At 40.4% G+C, this 24,946-nt stretch overlaps 1 protein-coding gene across 7 annotated transcripts in view; it reads right to left on the bottom strand.

Annotated features, from left to right (window-relative positions):
- Positions 1 to 24,946, bottom strand: part of LOC122823632 (ankyrin repeat and fibronectin type-III domain-containing protein 1) — a 182,942-nt gene that overhangs the window by 5,454 nt on the left and 152,542 nt on the right. For all 7 annotated transcript variants that reach the window (XM_044103453.1, XM_044103451.1, XM_044103452.1 and 4 more), the window contains 13 exons: positions 20,997 to 21,216; positions 19,570 to 19,777; positions 15,822 to 16,019; positions 14,802 to 14,915; positions 14,396 to 14,493; positions 12,271 to 12,361; positions 8,741 to 8,848; positions 3,893 to 3,992; positions 3,608 to 3,740; positions 2,707 to 2,826; positions 2,400 to 2,615; positions 950 to 1,116; positions 181 to 331 (listed from right to left, as the gene is read on the bottom strand). In XM_044103453.1, the coding sequence (XP_043959388.1) occupies positions 181 to 331; positions 950 to 1,116; positions 2,400 to 2,615; positions 2,707 to 2,826; positions 3,608 to 3,740; positions 3,893 to 3,992; positions 8,741 to 8,848; positions 12,271 to 12,361; positions 14,396 to 14,493; positions 14,802 to 14,915; positions 15,822 to 16,019; positions 19,570 to 19,777; positions 20,997 to 21,216 (1,924 nt within the window). The remainder of the gene's footprint in view (positions 1 to 180; positions 332 to 949; positions 1,117 to 2,399; positions 2,616 to 2,706; positions 2,827 to 3,607; positions 3,741 to 3,892; positions 3,993 to 8,740; positions 8,849 to 12,270; positions 12,362 to 14,395; positions 14,494 to 14,801; positions 14,916 to 15,821; positions 16,020 to 19,569; positions 19,778 to 20,996; positions 21,217 to 24,946) is intronic.

Here is a 24,946-nt window from a genome sequence, read left to right as displayed (position 1 = left end):
GCAACTGATTCAAACAAAAACTGCATGAAACTTTGGCTGCTGGGAAGAAAAATGACGACGTTAGAGGTGATGGAGAGGTTTTGCTCAGGACTTCACTTTGAGATGCTGCAGCGGTGAAAGTGCAGCAACAAAACTGACTGATTTTATGAGACCAGTTCTGATCGTCGCCTCTAGACTCACCTGGTTTCCAGGGACGTTGATGTGCGCCATCAGGTCCTTGACTGCGCCGCGCAGGTCGTGTAAGAGGCGATGCGGCGCGCTCTGAACGTCCTGGTCCATTTCCAGAGCTTCATCCAGAGAGCTGAGAGCCTGGAGCCACTGCCACTCCTCTCTGAGGAACAAACGGACTGAGACTTACTACAGCTTAGTTACACATCGGCTGTCCAGGTTACAGTAATAAATGTTTCAGGGACAAGAAGATGTGACAGGAATATTTAGGTGTGCATGTTTAATAAGACTGACTGAGAAAAAGACAGATTTCTGAGAAAAAGTTCAAATTTTGAGAAACTTTTTTGAAATTCAAGTCAGAATTTTGGAGAAAAAAAAAAACTATTTGAGAAAAAGTCAAAATTCGAATTTTAAGAAAAAAATTCTGAACTTAATGTCAGAATTCTGAAAAATATCAGAACTGAGAAATTCTGAGAAAAATTCAAATTTGGAGGAAAAAAAACAGATTAAAGTCAGGATTATTTTCTAATCCTCTTCTGTAAATTTTAGGAAATTCAAAAAAGTGCAACATTTTTTTTTTGCATATATATATTTATTCAGAATGTATGTCCATACAAAATCTACATCCAGGGTACAATATTCTTCTTTTTTTTTTTTTTTTTAGCCCCCCCCCCCCCCCCCCCCCCAAAAAAAAAAGCAACATTTTTAGTTGTAAAAAAGTTCCTAAACTGATTAAATGAAGCTGTGTGTTTTTACAGTGTAGACTCGGAGCTCCTCCCACCTGGACACGTTGGCGTTGTCCCGTATCTTGGAGTGACAGAGAACGTTGGGCAGTTTCTGCGGCACCAGCACCCTGATCTGCTCCACCGACGAGCAGAGCTTCAGGTAGCCCAGGTACAAACCCGGAGACAGGAGCTTCCTGCTGCGCCTGTGATAGGCCAACTTCTCCTGGGAACAGCAGAGAGCATGCTGGGAAACATTCCTGCAGACGCCATCAGAAAACACTCGTTTCCATGGATCTCAGGGCTGAAAATGATCCTTTTTTTCATTGTGCAATTTGTTCATAACGCGCCACAAGACAAATACTTTAGTGAGCTGCGGTTCCGCCAGAAGACTCTCCACCATTGTTTCAGAACCACAAGAACAGAACCAGCGCACACTGGAGACGAAAGCAGCATTTTAACAATGCTATCAGGTTTACCCGGCTATGGATGGAAATCAGCTTGTGGTTCCCTTCAGCGAACAAAACATCAGTTATATAACATTCAGTAACAACAGTTAGGTAATAATTACAAAATCCAAAATTTATGACTTCTGCTTATAAAACACAGTAAAATACCGAGCAATCGCTGTGTTCATTCATTTTAGTCTATAATTGATGTTTGTTTAAATGGGTGACAGTGGTTGGAGGGACTTGTAACTGGACGCACTTATCAGTTTACAGATCTATCACTCAAGTTTTCTACATTTCTCTGAATGAGACGTTATTGAAATTAGCAATTGTTTAATTGTTGACTAGAGTATACAGACTCTAAAAAAACATCACTTGGTGAAAAAAGAACCATGTAGAGCAGGAACAAAGCAAAAAACTGTACAAAAACAAATACATAATGCATTTAAGATTAAAAGCTTTGCTCTGTAAAAACATTTTAGCCAAAAGTCCTGAACTGGTATGTTATGTTATTATATTTAGGCAGTAAATGTTTATTTTCTTAATTAAAACAGGTCCTGAATTTTTTGTTTATTTGCATCTTTTAATGTACATCTAACATTGCATTTAAAAAAAGGCTATATTATTTGATTAATCGGCAGAATAATTGATAGATTAATTGATTACTAAAGTAATCATTAGTTGCATCCTTAAACTGTGGAAACGCAAAATTTTACCAAATATTTTTCCGTCTAGTTTCTAGTACAAATATCTTAGTACACTTGAAATAAGACAAAACATGAAAAACATGCAGAATGGACCAATTTTTAAAATCTGATTAATCGATTAATCGTCAGAATAATCATTAGTTGCAGCCATGGAGACAACATTTTGTTGTCTTCCTTTTTAACCTTTAATTTTGCCAAATTTCTGGTCAGGCAAAAAAACAAGAATGAGGCTTTCTACCAAAAACTCTCCATCCCAATCCTTACTGCTGAGGAAACTGAGAGACAACCTCAAAACAACCCTCATCCAGCGGCTGAGCTGACGTCCCATCAGTGTTTCTCGCTGTGTAACTCACGTGGAGCGTGATGAGGAGCGTGTCCAAAGCGGTGGGCTCCTCGGGGGAGGAGATGGATTTGCGCTGCAGCTGGAGTTTACAAAGCTGCGTCCAGCGCACCCCGTCCAGGTTGGGGCAGGCGTTCATGTCCTTCAGCAGGACCAGCAGCGCGTTGCCATGTTTGTCTTTGATGGGCTCAAAATACACCTGGCCAAGGTCCTGCGTTCCCAGCATTCCCTGAAAAACAGAAAAGCGCCAAAGAGTTATCAAAAAGAGGGAGATGTCGGGTGATGGTTCTGAGTACTTGCTTGTAGAACCATCATGCTACCTGCAGCTGGGAGACGGCCTGCAGCATCTTCAGACGGGTCTGCAGGGCACACGAACAAGAGGACTGAGAGGGACTGAGACACTGCTGGAGCCAGGATATCTCCTCCCATAAGTACGACACCTGCAACAGAATTAGGAGTTAAAGAGGATTTCAACAAGAACTGCACACAATTTCCAGACTTTGGCTGTTTTGCCATTGATCTGGCTAATGCATCATCTTTCCTTTGGTCATCTAATGCAGTATTTCCCAACACACTGTCCTGCATCTCTTAGATGTTTCCATGTGTATTATAAGCCTGGTGGGCCACCAGGCTTAGCATTGCTTATTTATTTACGTGTTTTTAAATGTTTGCATTTTTTAAACTTTATAGTTTGTGTTCAGATATTAATCTTCCAATAACACATAATTATCAAGTTATATTTTCCAATTTCCTGTCAACTTTAAACATTTTTAACTCAAAAACATGAAGTCGAAGGAAAGGTGCAGCAAGCATTTTCCTTGGCATCCCTGAGTCCCTACTTTATATCTATAGAGCGTTACAGTCTGGGAAACAGTCCGTCGATCCAGGGTGACTCTGGACGAGTGACGCTTTGCAAACGCCAGGTAGTAGCATGTCAAGGAGCATTGTGCCTTGGTATTTCAAATATTAGATATACGCCATTAAAAATTCTGAGCGGGTGAATTTTCTGAAAATAATTTGGAGTTACGTTCCACAGAAACATCCGGATCCACCTTTCAGCTACAATGATCCATAAACCCCACGAAGTTCATCTCTGACCTATAAACCATGCAGGCATAAAAAAACCTCTAAACTAATCTGGCACTGGACATAAAGACAACCTGAACAAAACGTTTGGACACTCTGGCGAACCCACATTCAGGACAACTTCTTGTTTTCTACCTTGGTAAACCAGAGGAAGTCCTGCATTAGGCTGCTGGAGTAGGAATCCTCCACCTCCACCACAGGAATCTGGTCCTCTGGAGTCACCAACACGTTGTCGTCTCTGTAGAATATGGAGGTCAGGTAGAGACCTCTGGAGAGAAACACAGCAAGAAAAAAACCTGAAGTTTAACAACAAAAATTACTGCAAATGTAGAAAAATAAAAGTTAGATGCTGGAAAAAAGAGATACAGACTAAATAGTTAAAGATGAATGTCTAATGCGTCTTATTGAACGTTAGCTTACCTTTTCAGGCTTTTTACGAATTTGCTGGTGGGTTGGAAGAGATGCCGGAGGCTCTTGGATACAGAGTGCTTCCTGCCTTGTGTTGGAGCTTTGCATTGCTCTGTGGGAAAAGATGGACTGGGTCTTAAACACATAAGACGTTTACCCATTTATCAAAAATATCAAAAATATCTCTATTTGCTCTTATTATTGATGTTGGTTTGTAGTTTGATTGGTTTACTTGGTTTTAGAGAGATTTTAGAAGTTAATTATAATACTGGCTTTTCACCAGTTCATGAGCTGTTAGATCATATTTGATTACATCAACCTGTCCTGTGACTGCAGGGGGAAACCTGCATTAATCTGGTACCAAGCATCTCCTTTTAAAAGGTTAAAGAAAAATTATACATTGTTTCTGTGTAGATAAAGAAATAGTATATTGGTGCAAAAAAAAAAATAGAGCGTTTCAAAGAATACGACCAAATGTCAAAATGTTTTACTGGTATGAACTGCAAAGCAACATTGAAGCTTAGCAGGACAGAGGACCCAGAACCTGAACTCACGTACAGGAGCAGTGATACTACAACATATTTTTACTCAAGTAAAAGCAAAAAGCAGCTGCACAAGAAATGAGTAAAAAGGTATTTGGTAAAAAGTACTGAGCAACTGATCAAATTATCAATCATTTAAAATTACATCAGACGGACCAAAATATAAAGTTATGTGGAAATTTTGGTATTTCAGTGACCAAAATGACTATAATATAATATAATATAATATAATATAATATAATATAATATAATATAATATAATATAATATAATATAATATAATATAATATAATATAATATAATATAATATAATATAATATAAGAAAAAAACAACAACAATCAGGCAAAAAAAAAAAAAGTTTCCAAATGAGTTTCATCAATAAAAAACTTCTGAAACTTTGACAGAAACTGCAGCTGTGTGACTGAACCTGGTGGAGTTTTGGTTTGTTTTTCATTCAGTAGAAAATCCACAAATTTCACTCAAGAGAAGAGATACTTCAACATAAAATTACTCAAGTAAAAGTAAAAAATAAAGAGTAGAAAAACTATTCTACTCCCAAAAGTAACGCCCCCCCACCCCAAAAAAAAAAAAGGTTACTGCAGTAAATGTAAGTAGTGACTCTGCAGCTGAGACTCTTATGATCCTGAGACAGTAACTCGGACTGACCGGCCCGTTTCCCTCACTGAGCCGACACTCGGTTCTGTTCCGTCCTGACGAGGCCCAGCTTTAAATATTCCAGCGACAGGCTGACTGACAACAAACCTGACAGGTCCAACAACATGGCCGAACGCTCCTGGCCTCTCCTGCTCCAGTGCGGTGCAGCACAATTTAGCAGTCATGCCGGCAGACTATTGGCCTACAGGGAGCCACTAGCTCCCGCCGTCTCAGGGGAGCACTAACTGTGTGTACATGTGTCTGTCTGTTGACATGCACTCACTGTGGCGGCCTTTGAGTGGAGTCCTATGTGTAGACTCCAGAAACTTGGGTAATTCATGCAGTTGTGACTTAACCTTTAGCCATTAGCTGACAGGTAGGTCAGTTAGGTCTGCAGGGAAATGTTTATTTTTACTGGGCCATGAAGGGGTTATATATGTATATATATATATATATATATACATATATATATATATATATATATATGTATATATATATATATATATATATATATATATGTATATATATATATATAAATACACACATGCTGCATGCATGTAGGGCTGGAGCGATTAATCGTGATTAATCGTGATAACTCGATTACTGAAATAATTGCCAACTAATTTAGTAATTGATAAATCGCTAAGTTTAGTATCCAGTTTTGGGGAAAAACATATTCTGAGCAGTAATTAAACATACATACATTTTACATTTATGATTAAAAAGCCTTTGTATGTAAATATGCTTTAGCCAGTGGTGAAGTTTTAGTTCAACCCCCGATGGTTTGGTTTTGGATTTTAGGCAACAAAATGTTTATTTTCTTATTCAAAGACGGAATTGAATTATGAATTTGCATATTTTAACATATATCTAATAATGTATGAAAAAGGCTTGAGTGATGAAATGAAAAATCTGTAAAATTTTTTCTGACATTTTTTAACTTAATTGTCAGTTAATCGATGGATTAATTGCCCTATTGCCAATTAATTAATACAGTAATTGGTAATCAGTTTGTTGCAGTGCTAATATAAATGCATGTTGGTAGTTGGGCTAAACATTTAATCACAATTAATCACAGATATTTCTTGGTGAACTTGAAATAAGACAAATTAAACATACAAGTAACTTTTCAGCAAGACATGAGCTTCTTTAATTCTTTAACATTGATTAAAAAAAGAACCTGATTTCACCTAAAACATGGGAAAAATATCTTATTCCAAGTGAAATAATTTTATTTGATTTTAATTAATTAATATTAAGCAATTATTGATTTATATATTGCTGAAAGGTAACTTGTACATTAGACCAAAAATATTTGGTAGCATTTTGTTTTTGTAGGTTCTCCCTCATTAGACACACAGAGCGTCCAGGTGATAAACCTCTTCATCTAAGATGCAAAACAAACTCATTTCCTTCACGTCAAGGTGAAGTAAGCAGAAAACGTCTGCAGCTTTTGCCCTCACCTCCCCGTCACACATGGGGGTGGGGACTCTGCTGGCCCCAGTCCCCGGTTGACACTGAGTAAGACAGACAAGTAGGGCTGACTGCTGGGGAGGCTGTGTTAGTCAAGGCCTCTTTCACAGTTTAATTAATAGTGTTTGGACAAGAGGCAGAAGGAGTTGTGGGCCATAAGCCAGGCTGGGATGAGGCGTGGGGGGAGGGGAGAGCCGGAGCTGAACGAGAGAGCATGTGTTTGGATATTTGTGTCGGTTGGTGCACGAGCCCGTCTATCTTTACCTGCAAGTTTACAGCGTATGTGTGGACAGTAGACAAGACGGCTAGTTCGCCGTGGGGGGTGCAGGAGGGAGGCAGCGGCAGTCAGTGTTAATTTATGCTCTCCTCAGACTCCAGCCCGAGTCTCGTCTGTTACAGGAATAACAAACATGACCCGGGGGACACGCCACCTTGACTACCGTGCCTGAACTCTCAAGCTCAATCAGTTGCCGTTTGACAGACCGAGAGCCACTCAATACTGACTATTATATTGCATCTGAGTCTGCCGCTAATGCGGCGCAGCCACAGAGGACAATAGTAAGTGGTGTTTGAGACAACTTTGCTCAACGGTAAATGCGGCTGGCTGTCAGGCGGAAAGGGGGTCGGCGTGGACAGATTCTGACACTCGTGGGGCCGGCGTACAGGCGGCAGTGTTTGGGGATATAAACAGCTTGAGTGTGAGAGATGTTGATCTGCATTTTGTCACAGAGAGAGAAGTATTCAGCAGCGAGGGCTGAGTCATGGAAAGACTCAGGAGGCCGAGGGGGGCCGAGCGGCGAAGACAGAGGGGAGGCGGCGTGCCATCTTGGTGTGTGCGGAGCCTCAAGTACTTGTCATGCCTCAGATTGTAAAGTGTCTGTCAAGGTGAAACGAAACACAGCGATTAGTGAAAATGTGCTGCACCTGCGAAGCTGAGCTGTTTTCTTATGACTGAGTTTGACTGAACCTGCAGCTCTGCTCCACTGACAGCCGCTTGGGTTAGTGGCCGAAGCGTTCATTACTGCAGCATGAACGCAACAGTTTCTACGTTTTAACTTTTAGTGTCCTTCACAGCAAAAACACAAAGTATTTTTGTTCTAGTTTCTAGTGAAAATGTTCATAAAATAAGACACACACAAAAAAAACTAAAAGTAAGTTTTCAGTAAGATACAGGATTTTGATTTAAAATGTATTAATATTGATAAAAAAGTTCTAGTTCTATTGGCAGATTATTTTACTAAAAACAAATTGTTTCTCCAAGTGAAACAATTTGCAATGGAACCAGAACTTTTTCATCAATATTAATGAATTGTTGGCTTGATAAAAACTCCCATATTTTGCTGAAAAGTTATTTATAAATAACAAAACGAAGATATTTGAACTGGAAACTGGAGAAATGTTCTTGGTAAGATTTAGTGTTTTTGCAGTGTTCAGACTTACAGCTTTCATTCTACACTGATGCATTTTGCATCATCCAATCATTTGCAGCAAAGATGTTCACTGCAAAAACCCAGAATCTTGTTATGAGTATTTATCTAGTTTCTAGTGCAAACATGTTGGTTCACTTGAAATAAGACAAAACTCACTTACAAGTAACTTTTCAGCAAAACATAAAAGCTTGTTTTAAGTTATAAATATTAATAAAAAAGTTCTAGTTCCACTGGCAGATTCAGTCATTCATAGCATGAGAAAAATTATATTTTTTTATCAATATTCAAGAAATATTGATTTGAAACAAGCTCCAATGTCTTACTGAAAAGTTTCTTATGCCTGATTTTCTTACTTTCTTTGTTTCTTATATGAATTATTGTCATTTTGTTCCTTTAAATAACAAAATGTCCATCTAATTATGTAACATTTAAATATAAAATGATTGATAATATGATCAGTTACTCAGTTCTTGAGTGACTTTTTACCAAAAACTTTATTTACTATAACTTCTGGCTACTCTACCCCCCTCTGGGATTTTCCATATTATTAAACATAATATAAAGAAAAATGTTAATAAACTATAAGGGATAAATTTAAAAGATCTTTGAAGATTAACTTAAACAACTTAAACATTCCCCAATATCAGGAGACTCCAGAATACAAACGTTTCCAGTAAGGAGTCGTTTACAGATCTCCTCAGGTAAACTGTCATGCTGAGAAATGTTGAGTCTGCTGTGAAGATCCGGTCAGAATAAATCACCATGGCAGCTGCAGTGGCGATGAGCTTCTTTAATCTGACCGAGCAGCTGGTCCAGCGCCTCCTGCTGGCCTCTCTGGCGTGGAGGCTGGCCGTCGACGTCCCTCCAGCCTGCAGGACGACGACAAAACGCCTCAGAGATCAACCAACTCTTAGAAACTCATAAACACATTTCATCACCAGTGAAGAGGACGTGGTGGTAAAGCAGCATATCAGACATTCTGTGAAGAAGACAAAACCACACTAAATATTTTACTATATTTTTGTACAAAAAGAATGAAATAAATAAATATCTCTACTGCAAATATCAGCTGTGTTTAATTTATATCAGTTCACATTTTTTGCTGCTGTACAACTTGCCAAAGCTTCCATTCTGTGTGATAGAAGAAGACAGAAGATAGTTTGGGACTATTTCATATCTCTACCAACCAGACATTTGGCAGTTTCATTAGGAATCAAAATAATTTGTTTTAAATTGGGTAACAAATAATTACTGAAAAGTGTGTGAAGTTCACGCCTAAATCAACAGTCCCACAAAAACAATGCATGGCCTATGATGCTTCCTGTGAAAGGTTAGTACAGATCTACTGGTTATATAAACCATGTTCATTACATTTTTTAAATGTAAAATAATTCACAGATGATGAAACTTCAGTTCTCCTTTCAGAATGAGCATTTTAGGGCGTCCCGTCACTTTAAATCCAAACAAGCTGCTGCTGGCCACGCCCCCCCAACGCAACATCTACGTGAAAACAGATGCACAATTATACAACCGCGCATCATTGAAAAGCAGAAGTGGAGCCTCCTGCACAACCAGCAAGAGGCAGCAGGCGGTTTCTGGATGGTAAGTAAACAACAAACACTTTGCCTTTTCCAGCAGCCATTGTACAGGGCATACAGCGGTAAAACCAGCTGGCTAAATGTGCTGCAGCTTCGCTAGGGGCAGAGCAACAGCCCTAATTGGGGTTGCTAGGTAACTGGGCTGTGGTTGCTTGTTGTGAATGATGTGACATTTCAGAGGTTTTTGAAAGGGCTCATTTTCCAGACACCAAAAAACATGAATATTTTGCCCAAATAACATCCGGCTGTTTTTTATTTTTTTTTTAGGGGTGGGGGCTAGGGAGGGTGGGGGGGGATTAGAAGCAGCAGAAACCCAAATGGAAATACAAAAACATGCAAAATGTGATTTTTGCACAATGGATCCCCTTTAACCACATGATCCAAACACACCGAAAGAATTATTGTCCTATAAAAACAAACCCAGTCTCTCTTCTTACACAAGAGAGACTATTCAGTAAAAAAAAAGAAAAAGAGACTCTTCAGCACATTTTGTGTGAGTACAGGAGGATGAGTCAGCGATAACCCAACCTGACCAACCATCACCCTCATCCTGAACCCCACCTTCCTCCTGAGCCCCCGGCGGTGCAAGGGGCCGAAACACGGGGCGCTCTATTCCCGGAAAGGTGCCTGTCCCGACAAGACAAGCGGGCCCTTTAATGGGCGTCTACGGCCCGGCATAAGGCCCCCACTGTTGGGGCCGTGCCGCTCGCTGCAGCACAGACATGCAAATATTTCCAGTGGTAGGCCCAAATGGAAAACACAAACACGCAACATCTAAATTAGCTTTGAGAGAGAGACGGAGGGAGGTGGGCGAGAGGGAAAGCCTAGTTTCTCTAAACCGACACCACATACACACACGGGCTGAAAAACAGCGTGTGCTGATGAGCACAAACATGTTCATGTGTTCCCCAGATGTGCCAGGAGAGAACCAGAAGAACCGCAAAGACAGTGTGTTTGGCTTGTTCTCTGTTCCAGTAGGAATGTGACAACTGGAGAAACTTTAACAGCAGAAATAACCAGGAGAGAAACACAGAGGTTTGGTTTTAACAACGCATTTCTTTTTCAATGAATTCACACGATGACGTCACAATTTACCGGATAAGATCCACATTGAAAGACTAACTGCAGCACTAAAAAACAGAAACTCATCAAAGTGAACATTGTGCCAAGTTTTTCCACTGCAACTTTTTAAATCTGGTTTCTTCCACTAAGATAAATGGAAGATTTTGCTTGTCCTATCAAAATAATGTCAACAGTTTCATTCAGTAGCTTCTTTTTTTGCAGAGCCTGCAGCAAACAGAACTCCACATTTTCTAAAAACATCTTCCAGCCAAATGAAGGACAGAAAGACAAAGAGAGGAGAGTGTGGAGCGGTGAACACCTCAGCTGTTACACATGATCCCAGGGTCACTGTGTTGGCTGAACCCAGAGCTCTGGATGCTGTGTAGAACCGGCTGGCAGCTCACAGAGCCCACCGGGCCTACACAGCACACTGACACCACGGCAACACTCACTGGCATCTACAACGCGACTCTAAACGCCCGCCATGCGTCCTGACTGCAGGCGTGGCGGACGTACGTGTAGCGGAAAAAGCAACCCGGGAGTTTCTGACGGAGTGGGGCACCTTCAACTGGTCTGCTGAAACTTAATGAGAAATATGGAGAATAAACATACAAACATGCTGTCACAGTGATAATATGACCCTTTTCTTCTCAGATAGCCAATATAACTTGATTTCTTGAACAGGTTGTAATGGGTCTATAGGCAACACCAAACATGTTCATTATAGTTTTTACACAAAATAATTCTCAGCGAATGAGATTTTATTCTGCTCATTTCTTCCCATTTTGATTTGTTTTAGGGCGTCCTGTCACTTTAAATCCAAATAAGCTGCTGCTGGCCACGCCCCCCAATTCAACGTTTACACTCACATGTGAAAATGGCCGCACAACTACTGAACTGTGCACCTTTGAAAAGTATTAGTAGCGCCGCCTGCACAACCAGCAAGAATGCAGCAAGTGGTTTCTGGACGGTGACATCAGAACACTTTGTCTTTCCCAGCAGCCATTGCATGCAGCGGGAAAACCAGCTCACCAAACATGCTGGAGATCTGCTTGGGTTGCTAGGTAACCAGTGGAATTCCGCTGGGGTTGCTAGGCGACGTTGCAACGCCAGTCGAAAGTGACTTATCAATCGGGAGTTTTTTGATACGGCTTGTTTTCCACACACCAAAAAACAGGAACTTATTGTCGAAAAACAGCTTCGTGATTTTTTTAAAGCTGTTTTGTGACGCAGTAGAAACACACATGGAAGCAAAGACAGGGTGAATTTTGCATAACTGGTTCCCTTTAGAATAACAGTAAGTTTAACTTTTGTTTACTGTGAATTGGAAAATTGTTTAATTTGATTTAATGGTTGCATCAGAGATAAATTAAAAGATTTAAATTTAAGACTTGACAGGTAGGTTTATTTTGTAAAGGTGTAATCTTCATACCTTAGTTGTTGTGTTGCCATAGTTACAATCTGATGATCTGAGTTTAATCTCTGTGTTTGATCTCTGCTTGTTAGCAGTGATTGGCTTAAAGCTCGGCCAGTTGAACTGAACCTCGTCTGAATAGAACATCGTCTCAGTCTGTGGCTCCGTCAACGTTTTGTCTTCATGAAACATGAATAGAAACTAAACGGAGACTTACTGGACGGTGCAGCGCAGGCCGGGGTGGAAACCTTGGGCGGGCCCCAGCCCTTCATGTTGTAGGCCGACACCTGCACATAGTAATGGGTTCCCTAAAGACGGCAGCAGAAACGACAAGTGGGCACCATTTACTGGAACAAGTCATTTTATAGACGCACAACACAATTATGGTTACGATTATTTTGTTTATTTTGAACAGACAAAAAATAAAAACAAGAAAAAATAAAACTAATTACGCAATTTTACATGATTTGTTTGAAAAGGAGAAACAAGATCTTTAAACAAACTCTTAAATGATTGACTTAAACCTCACATTCTCGTCCTTAATGTACAATTATTTACACATTTTAACATCAGCAGCATTTTGGTGCATTTTTCCCAATAAGCTCCTTTTTAAACACTTTTTTATTTTTATTTGACTCCACACACTGAAAACAACCAAAAACTCTTTTTGGTGGTTTTGTAAAATTTTCTCCTCTTAAGTTGAAGGCCTCCTTCTCTATCACAGCATTTCTTTTTAATACTGTGTGGAACTTGATGGTTTCTTACATTAAATATGAATTTCACAGTTTTAAATGATCCAGAACATTTGATTTCTAAAAACAATTGTGTTACTATTATCCCACTTTATTTGAATGTATTTATTTATTTTGGTTTTGTTTTGTATTAGTTGCCACACAATAAGTCAAATGTGGAACAACGAGAATATTATACAAAATAAATGAAGATTTCTAGACCTTATTCCAAAGAGAGCAACACTTTTGGCTAATTTTGATTTTATGCTGTGGTTTTCATCCAACATGTGTTCAACATGTGTTCAAGTTTCATTTTAATTGGTTCTAAATCCAATTAAACTGACCTGTAGTCAGTTAAAAGGTTATTTCAGGTGAAGTAGATGTAGATAGGATCGGTCCGGTCCTCTGTCTGAGCTGCTGTTTGTAGACAACGAGGCTCTGGTTTCTCTTTTCTCAGCCCAATCAATTAGAGCCGCCGCCAAGATCCGCTGACCCCACCTTGACCTCTGTCATGTGACAGGAGAGCCCTTTGGTTGGGACCTTAAATGGGAGGGTGGGGGCGCTTTTTCTCACATAATGACGAATAAAAATGAGCGTCTTCTTGTCTGTTTGCTTCAAAACGGCAAACATAAATCAGTCAGGAAGCTGAGTCCCACCTGTTAGATAAAACCTGAACAAAGTCGGATTCAAACGAATCACAGAAGAATCTACAGACATATCTTGAATAAAATACTAAATACTTTCCAGGTTCAAGCTGGTGTGTATTTAATAGAAAGGGCTGACTTGTGGGAAAATAGCTTGTAAATTTCCTCACTGGTTAGACAACAGCTGGAGAAGCAACAACACATTGTTTTCATGAATAAACTACAAAACAAAGAGCCACTGCAGATATTTTAGCTGGTGGTGAAAGAAAACTGCAACTGCTTCAGTAGGACGTTGTTTATCATGGTTTACCAGGCTGAATGTGTCCGTCTGTTGACTCTCTAAGCAAAGAGCCTTCAAATAAATTCACGTTTTTCCTGCAGGACAATAATCCTCCACACCGAAAAATAGTAATTTGCTCTTTGCTACATTGCTGCCCATTTGCTGGCATCCATGTCAGACAAAAGTCTTTTCTGTCCAAATGACATGGAAGCACTTCATGATCGATGTTAGGTACGGTGGAGGCTCCATCATCCTGTGGGCCTGTTGGGAATCGGGAATGCGTTGATTTAACTGATTTTATTGGTTTCGGCCAAGAAGATCAAAATTCAGCAGGATGGTGATCATTTAATGTTCACACATGAATTCAAGCCACATCAGAGTTCACTCAAACCAAAGAGAGTTTATTATACTTTCCATCTTCCCAAACAAAACAAACCAAATCCACAGAATTAAGAAACTTAATTAAAGATTTTTCTCCTCTGAGATTTTGCTGCTACCGTCGAATGTTTTTAGTTTTCTTTGCAGATTCTCACCAGTGTTGACAATAATTCTAAGTGGAAATTTGATCCAAAAGTCATTTAAAATTAAAAAGTAAAGCAGTCTTTTAGGTGCGAGTTTTTAAATCTGTTCCTGTAATTCGAGCCAGAAACTAGAAGCAGAACATTAACAGGTTCTAGAAGAACTCACAGAAGTCAGTCCAGTGATGTTGCACTGTGGTACCGCTGCATCGACCACCATCATTTCCCCCAGCGTGGGGCTGAATGAAGGCGCCGCGCTCCAACACACTTTAAAATCACAACAAGTTCCAGCAGATGTTAGTTAATTAGAAGAAATGTTTAAACGAGAACATTTTCTTTAGCTCAGAGGTCTCAAACTCCAGGCCTCGAGGGCCGCAGTCTTGCAGCTTTTAGATGTGCCTCTGCTGCATCACACCTGAATAGAATAATTAAGGCTCTGGAGAACTGATCTACACAAGGTGGAGGTAATTAAGCCATTTAATTCCAGTGTTTTGTACCTGTGGCACATTTAAAAACTGCAGGACTGCGGCCCTCGAGGACTGGAGTTTGAGACCCCTGCATTAGGTGATGCTGACCTTTGTACTTGGTGACCACAGCAGAGTTGACACAGGCAGGTTGGTGGATGTCGACCTGTAAACTGGTGTTGCTGCTAACAGACAGAAGAACTTCACTGGGAGCATCTGGAGGGTCTGAAGAGGCAGAAAGCAGAACAGAGGAGGAAACTCAGAGAGAAGCCTTTACAATCTTTAATTCAGACAGAACTACTGCCAAGTGAGGCTGAGACCGAGCCTGAGCAGCAGTGGTGGGCAATGCTAACTAATAGCTAGATGCGCTAATACTAAAACATTAGAAACATCAGTTTTGCTAAAACTAAAGAGCTATTCTGACATTATAGGGCACTAATGTGCTAGAAAATCACAGTATTAGGTGAAAATGATCCATGAAGTGCTACACCAACAGAGTAATTAGTGAAAGCTAACGGTGATGCGCTAATTTCAACCATGTTGACGCTCACATGAGAGGAGACCATGAGACCAACAAAAAGGCTCTCAAAACAATTCACATGTTAATTTTTAACAAGTCTGTTGTTTGTTTTCTGTAAACTTCATTTGTTAAACACTCAGCAATTCCTTAATAAAGTAAAAAAGAAAAACAATGTGAGAAGAAATGAAACGGCTAAGCTAACAGATTTCAAAATCAGAACATGAGAACAAGTCCAACTACTTAAATAATAATTAGCAGTCAATAACCAAATCTTTAGTCAACTGAAAGTTTATATTAGCGCCTTTAGCATTTAAGCTGAATGAAACATTTGTGACATTATTAGCAGTGGGCTGGCAGTTTGCCCTCCACTGCTTGAAGTTGTGATTTTTACTCTATTTACCCTCCAAACTCATCCAATCACAAAAGGCAGGATGATGAAAATCAGGGAAAGTCAAAGCATAATTTATCTCTGAGGAGTTGCCCTCAACATGGTCTGCCTCAGTTGTCCAGGGTGAAACTCATTACCTGGACTCCAGTCAGGAGAGGAAACATGCTGGACAAAATGATGGAAACTAAAAAGAACCGCTGGAGGAGAGGCATCAAGTCCTTACTAGCATGCTCAAAGCCCGACTGCATGCGCCTGAAGAGCCGCAGCCTCCACTCCCAGGCCTTCAGCTGCCTCTCCTGGTCGGACCCCTCCTGTTCGCTGGGACCCTCACTGTGGACCTGCGCCTGCAGCTCCGTCACCCGCTGCTCGGCCTCCTGCACCAAGGTGGCCAAGTGCACCGCCCGGCCTTCCAGGCTGACAACTGAGACACACAGAGAGCAACCAGTAACCGCACACATCCAAAACCTTTTTTTATTCACTCCAAAGTAGCAAATTTGACAAAACATATGGACCCCCTGCATGTTATTGTTCAAATCAGGGAAATTTCATGCATGGGCACAACGTATTATTTACTTAAAACTAACTCCTTCATCTGTCTGAAAAGTAAGTTTGATTTTATTTCAGGTGTATTAAGATTTTAGCATCTGACACTAGACTAAAATACCTGTTAGGATGTGTGTTTTTGCAGAGTATCTCTGTCTCTACAGTAATTCTTTTTCTGTCTGCAAAGTCCCAAAGGTTTGCACTGCATCTTGATTTCCATATTTTTCCTATCAGATTTCTGTCATAGTGGCATTTGTGAGCTGGTGTGATAAAGAATCTTAAAAGGTTTTTCCTCCCAAATCCTCACCGTTGAAGTGCTTGTTGCCCATTTCTCTTCTGTTATTAATTTGGTCTCTTTTCACCTTGCATTGATATGAAAGGATGAATTTCTTTCAAACGGATCCAAAAGCCTCAAGTTCACAGCAACTTTGTCACAGAAATAAAACTACATGTATAAATTTGAGGTTCATTACATTCTCAGCCAAATTTATTCTTAGCTCCCACTTTGAAATATGCACCCAAAAAACCCCACAAAGGAAAGCCGCCATGCTGCAAACCGCTTCAGCAGGCCACTTCTGTTTAATTCCTGTTTGCCAAAAAGCTGCGGCAGATTCTCCAATAAAGTTCATTTATTGTGACTGAGCTGCCTCTCTCTGGGGATGACATCAGCTAGAAAATAAGGGAAAATGGGGCAATGAAAGTACGAACGGGTGAGAGAGGGAGGAGTGTCTCTCGGTGCGGTTCCAAGCGGTGGGAATTTGCACGAGGGAGCATCAGCTCAGATGGCTGCTGTAAAACTTCTTGGGTTTTTTTTTTTGTTGCAAAAATTATGGAAATTTTTGTGTCACCGTTCTATTTATATAATGGAACACAGCCTGACAGAGACAGCAGAGGAATGTTTTCTTAGAGAGGTTTAGGGTGTTGCCACAATCCGGCGAACAATGAAACCCATCACTGCAGTTAATGAGATGTAACACCCCATGAAAATACTCAACCCGTGGCTGTGCAGTCGGCGATAGAGGCTGGAGGCAGGAGACCCAGATCAGAGACGTTTGCACGCTCTGCTGGCAAAAGCATGCAGATTATTTCAAATAAAAGTCTGAAAACGGTTAATATAAAGACAGGAAGACGACAGTAGCGAGCTGAACTCCTCTGGTGGCTGTTCGCTGGCCGGAGTGTTTGGGACGGCTGCGGCTCTGTGTTTAGTCTGTGTGGTCTGCGTTTGTTCATCGTGGATTCCACCGCTGAGCGTTAGATTCCACTGTTGACAGTAAGTTTAGAGCTCCGTGTCAAAACGTCCATCTGGGTGTTTAAATCTGCGGCTCTGAGATGCTCTGAGAGTCCGAGTGTCTCAGAGACACCGACTCCAACGCACTTTATCAGGACTGACATCACCTCAAAAACACCGAGTCTCACCAAGTATTTCTGCTCTAGTTTATTAGTACACTTGAAATCAGACAAAACTGACTTTTCAGAAAGAAATAGGAGCTTATTTTAAGTAAATCTTTTCTTAATATGGAGGAAAAAGTGCTACTTCTAGTGGCAAATTATTTCATTTATAATATTGGAAAATGTCTTGCTAGAAGTGAAACAATCTGAGTGGAACTAGATCTCGGTTGCTAGGTGACAGGCTTGGCTTGGCTGGGGTTGCTAGGTAACGGTTCTGAGCTCTGCTTGCATTGCTAGGTGATTTGTGCCGTTACATTCAGAAGGGTTTTGAAACGGCTCATTTTCTAGACATCAAAAAAACTTATTGCCAAAAAAACCCCGTCTGGTGTTGCTCCTCTTTTTTATTTTTTTATTTTAGCAGCAGTAGAAACCCGACTGCAAGAACAAAAACATGCAAAACCTGATGTTTGCACAATGGGTCCTCAGAGGAGAGGTTGGCAAATCCTAATGCAGAGTTTGTTGTTCTTCTTCTTTCTCTCCGTTAACCATTCATGCGTGAACATGAATGATTTGGGTTCTGGATGGAAAGCCCAATCAAAGACCAAAACTTCACTGATCACCACTTTCCATTCAAGTGTTTTCAATTTAATGATACCTTTATAAGACGTCTGGCTCAGAAAATGCATGTGTGTGTGTGTGCGTGTGTGTGTGTGTGTGTGAGCATGCACGGGTGAAAACACAAACAGCCTTGGAGCCTTACTGGCGAGTTCTAATCATTAACAGAGGAAAGGAGCAGAGGCTCGCAGATCACAGAAAATGAAAAGTGCTGACAAAGTTGACTAATATTAAATCACAATTTGAACCTTTTCACATGTTTTCACTGCAAGTAAAAGAAATGAGCGCCTCTTAGTAAAGACGGGAAAAACTGGAGAACATTTAGACCCAAAATTATGAATACCCCCCACAGATGTACATTTTATATCATTTTATTGAAGAAGGAAAAATGAAAACCTTAATTTTTAAAGTCTTTGACTAGACCACTTCAAAACATTAGCACCTTAGCGTCAGAAAGCATATTGGTGAATTTAAGTTTCCAATGATTTTATATCTGTCCAAATTGGGAAAACAAACATAAATGTGCTTAATGGAAATGCACTAATTTTGTAAAAACTCACTTTTTTTAATAATAACTTTTGAACTAAGATGAGGCTGGATCAAAATTAACATATTTCACAAAACTGCCATGGAAACACTTCCTTCGCCTCGTACGAGTCATGTGATCAACAACGGGATGTTACTACTGGTGGAAAAAACAAAGAAGACGACAGGAAGTGGACGGAGGCTGATGTCATCAGTGTGTCTTCTAATGACTTTCATTTTGGGTCACCTCAAGGTCATCAAAGCTCTTAAAGGGCCGGATGTGGAAAAATGTTCTGATAACATCCATCAGGAAACTGTCAAAATATTAATAAATATCTGTGTTTTCAATAACTTCTCCTGTGAATTAAGTGGTGACGATCATCCAGGTTTTCATGATTATTTTTCTGACTCTAGTCCTGATTCAGAAATATTAGCAAGAAATTTAGCAATATTTGTGCTTATCTGTGAAAATGTGACTTTTTATTTCCTGCCACATTGATTACAGACTATAATCTGAAATCCAGTGAGGCTGAGGCAGCAGTGGAGTAAAAGGAAGAAATACTGCCACCTCCAGGTCGGAGTTAGTATCACATACTCTCAATGTTTTTGACCATTTTTGCAAAATAATAAATTCAAATTTTATAACTAACAAGGAAAAAATGCAGCTCTCAGTAGATTTTGTCTGAACTGATTGAAGATATTTGGCATCTGGAGCCACATAAAAAGCTGAGGTGGGCCAGATTTGGCCCTCGGGCCTCGAGTTTGACACGTGACACTTTGTATGAACAAACTTTTTTTGATTTTATTGCCGTTTCTTGTTCAGTGGAAACACCGCCGTTGTGAATTGGTACTTCTTGTGCTGGAAACGCGGCTGCAGAGACGAGTTGGTAGCGACTCACAGTGAGGGCTCTCCTTGGCACCGGCCCGCAGCAGAAGCTTAGCCATCGGCACGTTGTTGGTCATGATGGCGATGTCGAGAGGAAGGAGGCCTTCGCTGTTTGGCGTGTTGAGGTCCAGCTCCTCCAGGCTGTACTGGGACAGAAGCAGCTGGACCAGGTCCAGTTCCTGGTGCTCCACTGCCTCAAACAAAGCTTCGTTGCTCTGGAACTGACACACAGAAGAAGAGGACACTTTTAATGGACTTTTAATGCAAATTCTAACAGAACTTTGCATTAAAAGTGTCATTATTTAGCAAATAATGTAAAGTTGATGCTTTTAATGCAACTTTTAGTGTAAATTTCTATTAAAAGTGTCATTATTTACCAAATGACACTTTATGAAAACAGCCATTAAGCTTTATAAAAACTCCTTCATGTTTGTGACAGGTGTGATGTTAGTCCTATTCACACCCCTTCAGATAAAGTGTTACCGTATAAATATAAACTATATAAGTACACATGTATAAGAGAAAATAAAAAATAAAAAGGTCAAACAGTTAGATGAAGGTGTATTAAATGTGTCTGACTGCTGCAGCGTAGAAACAATTAACATCAATATTTATTACGGACAATAATCTTAACTAATTATTTTACTTATAACAAAACATTTTCCTCACATTAAAAGTGAAATAATCTGCCAGTGGACCTAGAACATCTTTTTTTAATCATTATTAAGAAATTGTTGGCTTAAAACAAACATATACACTGCAAAAAACAATGTCTTACTAAGAATCTTTGGTTTAATTTCAACTGCAAAAATTTTAGCTTGAAATTAGACAAAACTAACTTATGAGTAACTTTTCAGAAAGACAAATAAATACATTTGTTTTTGGTAATAATTTCTTAATATTAAAAATGTTCTAGTTCCATTAGCTGATAAATTCACTTATAATAAAATATTTTCCCCATAAGTGAAATAATCTGCCAGTGAAAGTAGCACAGTATCTACAACATATTCATTTAAAAAGAGCTCCTGTATCTTACTGAAAAGTTACTTTAAAGTTATTATTTGAAGAGCTTGTTTTAAATTAATGATTTGTAAATACTGATAAAAATATTCTAGTTTCACTGGCTGATTATGTGACATATAAAATAGTAAAATGTTTTAAGTAAAATAATCTTTGTGTAACTAGAATTTTTTCATCAATATTAAGGAATCATAGGCTTGAAACAAACTCATATTTGGTTGAAAAGTTTCTTGTAAAGTTAGTTTCTGTCTTATTTAAAGTTTACTAAGATGGTTAATTGCACTGGAAACTGGGTTTTGTGTTTTTGCAGTGTGATTTTCTCTTCATGACATTCGACAGGCAGGTGGCTCAAAAGCTTTCGACCATTTCAATCCTCCTGCTCCGGTTATTTTCTTCCTCCTGCTCCCATCCTGGACTTACGACGGTGGTTTTGCGCAGCTTCTCCTTGTCTCCTCCCCGCGCTGACACCACGCTGTCCTCCAGAGCGGGGGGGTTGGTGCCCACGCGAAACTTTCCAGACAAGTTGCGGTAGAGCCGGCGAGCTGCGCTTGGCGAGGACAGGCTGGCCGACTTGCGGGCCGAAGCCGGCTGGTGGACCTGGTCCCCTCGCATGGGCTGCGTCATCTTGGCAGAGTCGGCGCTGGAGGACAGATCACGGAGAGAGAAGCACAAGAGATGGGTGAAAGGAGTCGCATCTGGTCCCTCAGCACTGTGGCATTAAAGAGGGAAGACCCTTTTTATGTCACTTTTTATTTTCCTGTTTAGATTGGACACAGTGTTGCTTCTGGGAAAGAAGCCAACTTAAAAAAAACACAACTCTGCTTCTCTGCATTAAAGCCAACGGATGTATAAAAATGACTTTAAATGAAGATATTAAAACAAACATTTTGAACAGGATCTAAAGGATGTATTACTGCAGTGTCACTCATTGTCTGGGTTCCATGTTTTCTGTAAACCACAAAGGCCCAAACAGTTTGTTTATTTACTCTGCAAAAATACAAAACCTAAAGTATTTCAGGTCTCGTTTCTAGAGCAAATATCAATACAAGTAGCTTTTCAGCAAGATATAGGAGCTTGTTTTAAATCCATAACTCCTTAATATTGATGGAAAAAAACTACTGGCGCTGTTACCTAGCAACCCCAGCGAAGCCCAGCCCGTTACCTAGCAACCCAGTTCTAGTTTTACTGGCAGATTATTTGATTTATAACAAAACATTTTGACATGCGATATGCGATATAATCTGGGAGTGAAACTTTAACATTTTTAAATCAATATTTACAATTTATTAATTTCCATCAAGCTACTGAATCCTGCTGAAATGTTACTTTAAAGTTAGTTTGGTTTTATCTGAAATGCAATCAGACAAAAATACTTAGTAGGGTTTTGTGTTTTTGCAGCGTATTGCAAGTCATATCATTATTCCAAGCAGACCTGAGACCGCGCAATAGCAGGAGGTGGACTACAACGCAGGGCATTCTGGGTAAATATAACCAAAACAAATATGTTACCTAGGACTAGCGGGGGAAGTAACTCATAGTCTTCAGCCAAACATAAAAGAGAAATCATACAATCGCTAAAATCTGATGCCACTCCATATTTGTTTACATTCTGTCAGGAAGGAAGCTGCGTTGCTCCCTTCAGTGGTTCTTGGTGTAGCGCCCCCACAGGCGAGGAGGGGAACAGGTTTTTCAAATGACGGTTTGTTGGACTCAGCGCAGTGTGAAAGTGAACAACAGCAGCTGAAAATGGAACAAATGTTGTAATTTTTGTCCCCAATCGAACCAAATCTAGTGAACTGTAAAAACAAAAACACTATGCCAGGAGTATCCTCTACAAAAACAAGTAAATAAATAAAAACACACAACAAGCGACATGGAGATAAAGGCAGCAGCAGCAGCAGCAGCAGTGTCTGTGGCTTCACATTGGAAAGAAACCCGGCTAAAAACAGAATCACTGAGGTGGGAGTAGTTTCCACGAGACATAAAGACACAAATTTTGTTTTCCCAGAAGAAAACAGCTAAAGATAAAGTTCTGAGTCAGCAGCATTTGAATTGGGAAAAAAATGACTGAATGCTAAAAGTACCACACACATCATGAATGTATATCCAAGCATTGGTAACGTCTGCAAGACGGTTCACCATTACTTCAAAAATGGTTCCACACATGCATTTTATTGACTCGGCCCAGTGGGAAAACCCCCCCGCCCCGTCATGAAGGACACAGCATCACTTTGACCGCTCAGATATACGTAACCCAGAGCTGACTGTCTTCAGAGAGGGACGGGGCAAAGAACAAAGAGTAAAACTGCCACCAGTGAGGAATACCCATGATGCTTCAGTGATAAATGATTCTGATTTGTCAGGTTTCCATGATCCAGTTGTAACTGTCATCCTAAACAAGTCAGAGGTTTGCTCAATAAGATCATCTTTCCCCTGTGAAACAATCACATTCACGTCTTTCCAGCAGATTCTTGGCACCGCTGCTTTGCTGATTCCACGGCGCCCTACTCCAACCTGCTATGGGAACTATGTAGATGACAAGTGTTTCTTGGGCGAGTCTGGCCTGAAGTGCTCAGACGCGTTGGACTGATGAAGGAAATGTCAGCGAGGCTCCACAGGCGACGATGACAGACTCCGTGTTGGGTCTCACCAAAGAGAACCATTGAGATAAATGAATTCCTCAAGGAGGCGTTTTCAGCACCTCCCGGTCCAGTTCGTCTCACCCCTCTTCACTCCATCTGAACTCGTTTCTCCCTCTAGTTTTACCTCTTGCTAAAATATAGAACCAACGCTTAATATTTATGGAAATGCACATAAAGAACATAAACGTACCTTACTCTTGTGGACATTCTTGAAAATACATTTTCTGTGTGCATTAAAGGGGACCTATTAAGCTAAATTAACATTTTGCACATTTTTGTATTTTCTTTTGGGTTTCTACTGCTCCCATTTCAAGCACTTATATAAATCACTCAGCTGTTTTTTGGCAGTAGGTTCAGGTTTTTGGGTGTCTGGAAAATGAGTCGCTTCAGAAACCTGCCCGTTACCTAGCAACCCCAGCGGCGCTCCAGCGTGTTTGTCCAGCTGGTTTTACAGCTGTATGCGCTTTACAATGGCTGCTGGAAAAGACAAAATGCTTTGTTGACTTATTATTTAGAAAGAACTGGCTGCATTGTTGTTGGTTGTGCAGAAGGCTCCACTTCTTCTTTTCAAAGACGTATGGTTGTATAATTTTGGGTCCTTTTGCAGCCATTTTCATGTGTGTGTGTAACCGTTGAGTTCAGAGCCGTGGCCAGCGGCAGATTATTTGGATTTCAAGCAAAGGAAGCCCTAAAACAGGTCAACACAGGCAGAACTGAGCAGACTGAAATCTCATCGTCTAAAAATCATTTTGTATAAAAAACTTAACGAAGATGTTCTGTGTCTCCCGTAGACCCATCCTAACGTTCAGGGAAGAATTAATCACCTTCAACAAATCAGTTTGCAGAATCTTATCTGATTATTCTCAAACTTAAACAGATAGTTTTACCGTTTTCCTCTAAACAAGTGACACGATCAATCAGACCAACGTCGGATCTTGACATCGCAGCACTTTGAACATGAGCAGGCGGAGGTCGAAGCGCGTAAATAAAGGCATTAGTTTGGGCCGTCACGCCACATGCCACAAGCAGATTTGTCAAGGTGAGAACATCTGTAGGAAAAATGTTATTTATACCGCCACTCAGCAACGGACGTATGAGACACAGAAGAGTCCGTCTGCGCTCAAACCCTCCCCCATCACATGAAGTTCGTGCAACAGCTGACATCGGCCTACATTGTAGACTTTAAAGCCCCCGCAACAAGCCCTTTTTCACAGGGGCGGATACACCTAAAATACCCCCACAGTCCCCGTCCCTTCCCGCTCCGTCCCATCCATCTCCACTCCATCCCGTAATAGAGGCCTTATTTTAGACATCCTCGTGTTCCCGGCTGGGCCTAACCTATTCCAGGGTTCCAGATAAAGCGCGGCAGGTATTTGGAATAATTTTTCCATGGGCCTGGCCCGGAAGATAAAACAGGAGATATATTTGTAATGCGTTTGCCGGTATCCCATTTCAAAGAGAAAGCCCACTGGAATGCAGCCCTGGGCTTATTGTTATATGCCTGAGATGGAACAGACGCACGGCGGTGCCCCATCGCTCTGACGACATTAGGCTGTGTGTAACCAGGAGTGTGTACATCTGCCATTTCAAAGAGATGTTATATCGCACACGTGAGGGTGGCGTATCATTTACCAAAAGACATGCCGCACAGAAATAGAGAAATATAGACTATTGGTGATAATAAAAGCCCTGCACAGTAAAACAAAATGAAGATACTTAGTTATGATA

This window comes from Gambusia affinis, linkage group LG20 (assembly GCF_019740435.1).
Source record: "Gambusia affinis linkage group LG20, SWU_Gaff_1.0, whole genome shotgun sequence".
Classification (NCBI taxonomy): Eukaryota; Metazoa; Chordata; class Actinopteri; order Cyprinodontiformes; family Poeciliidae; genus Gambusia; species Gambusia affinis.
The sequence above is the reverse complement of the archived record's forward strand: the minus strand, read 5'-3'. Positions and strand labels throughout refer to the sequence as shown.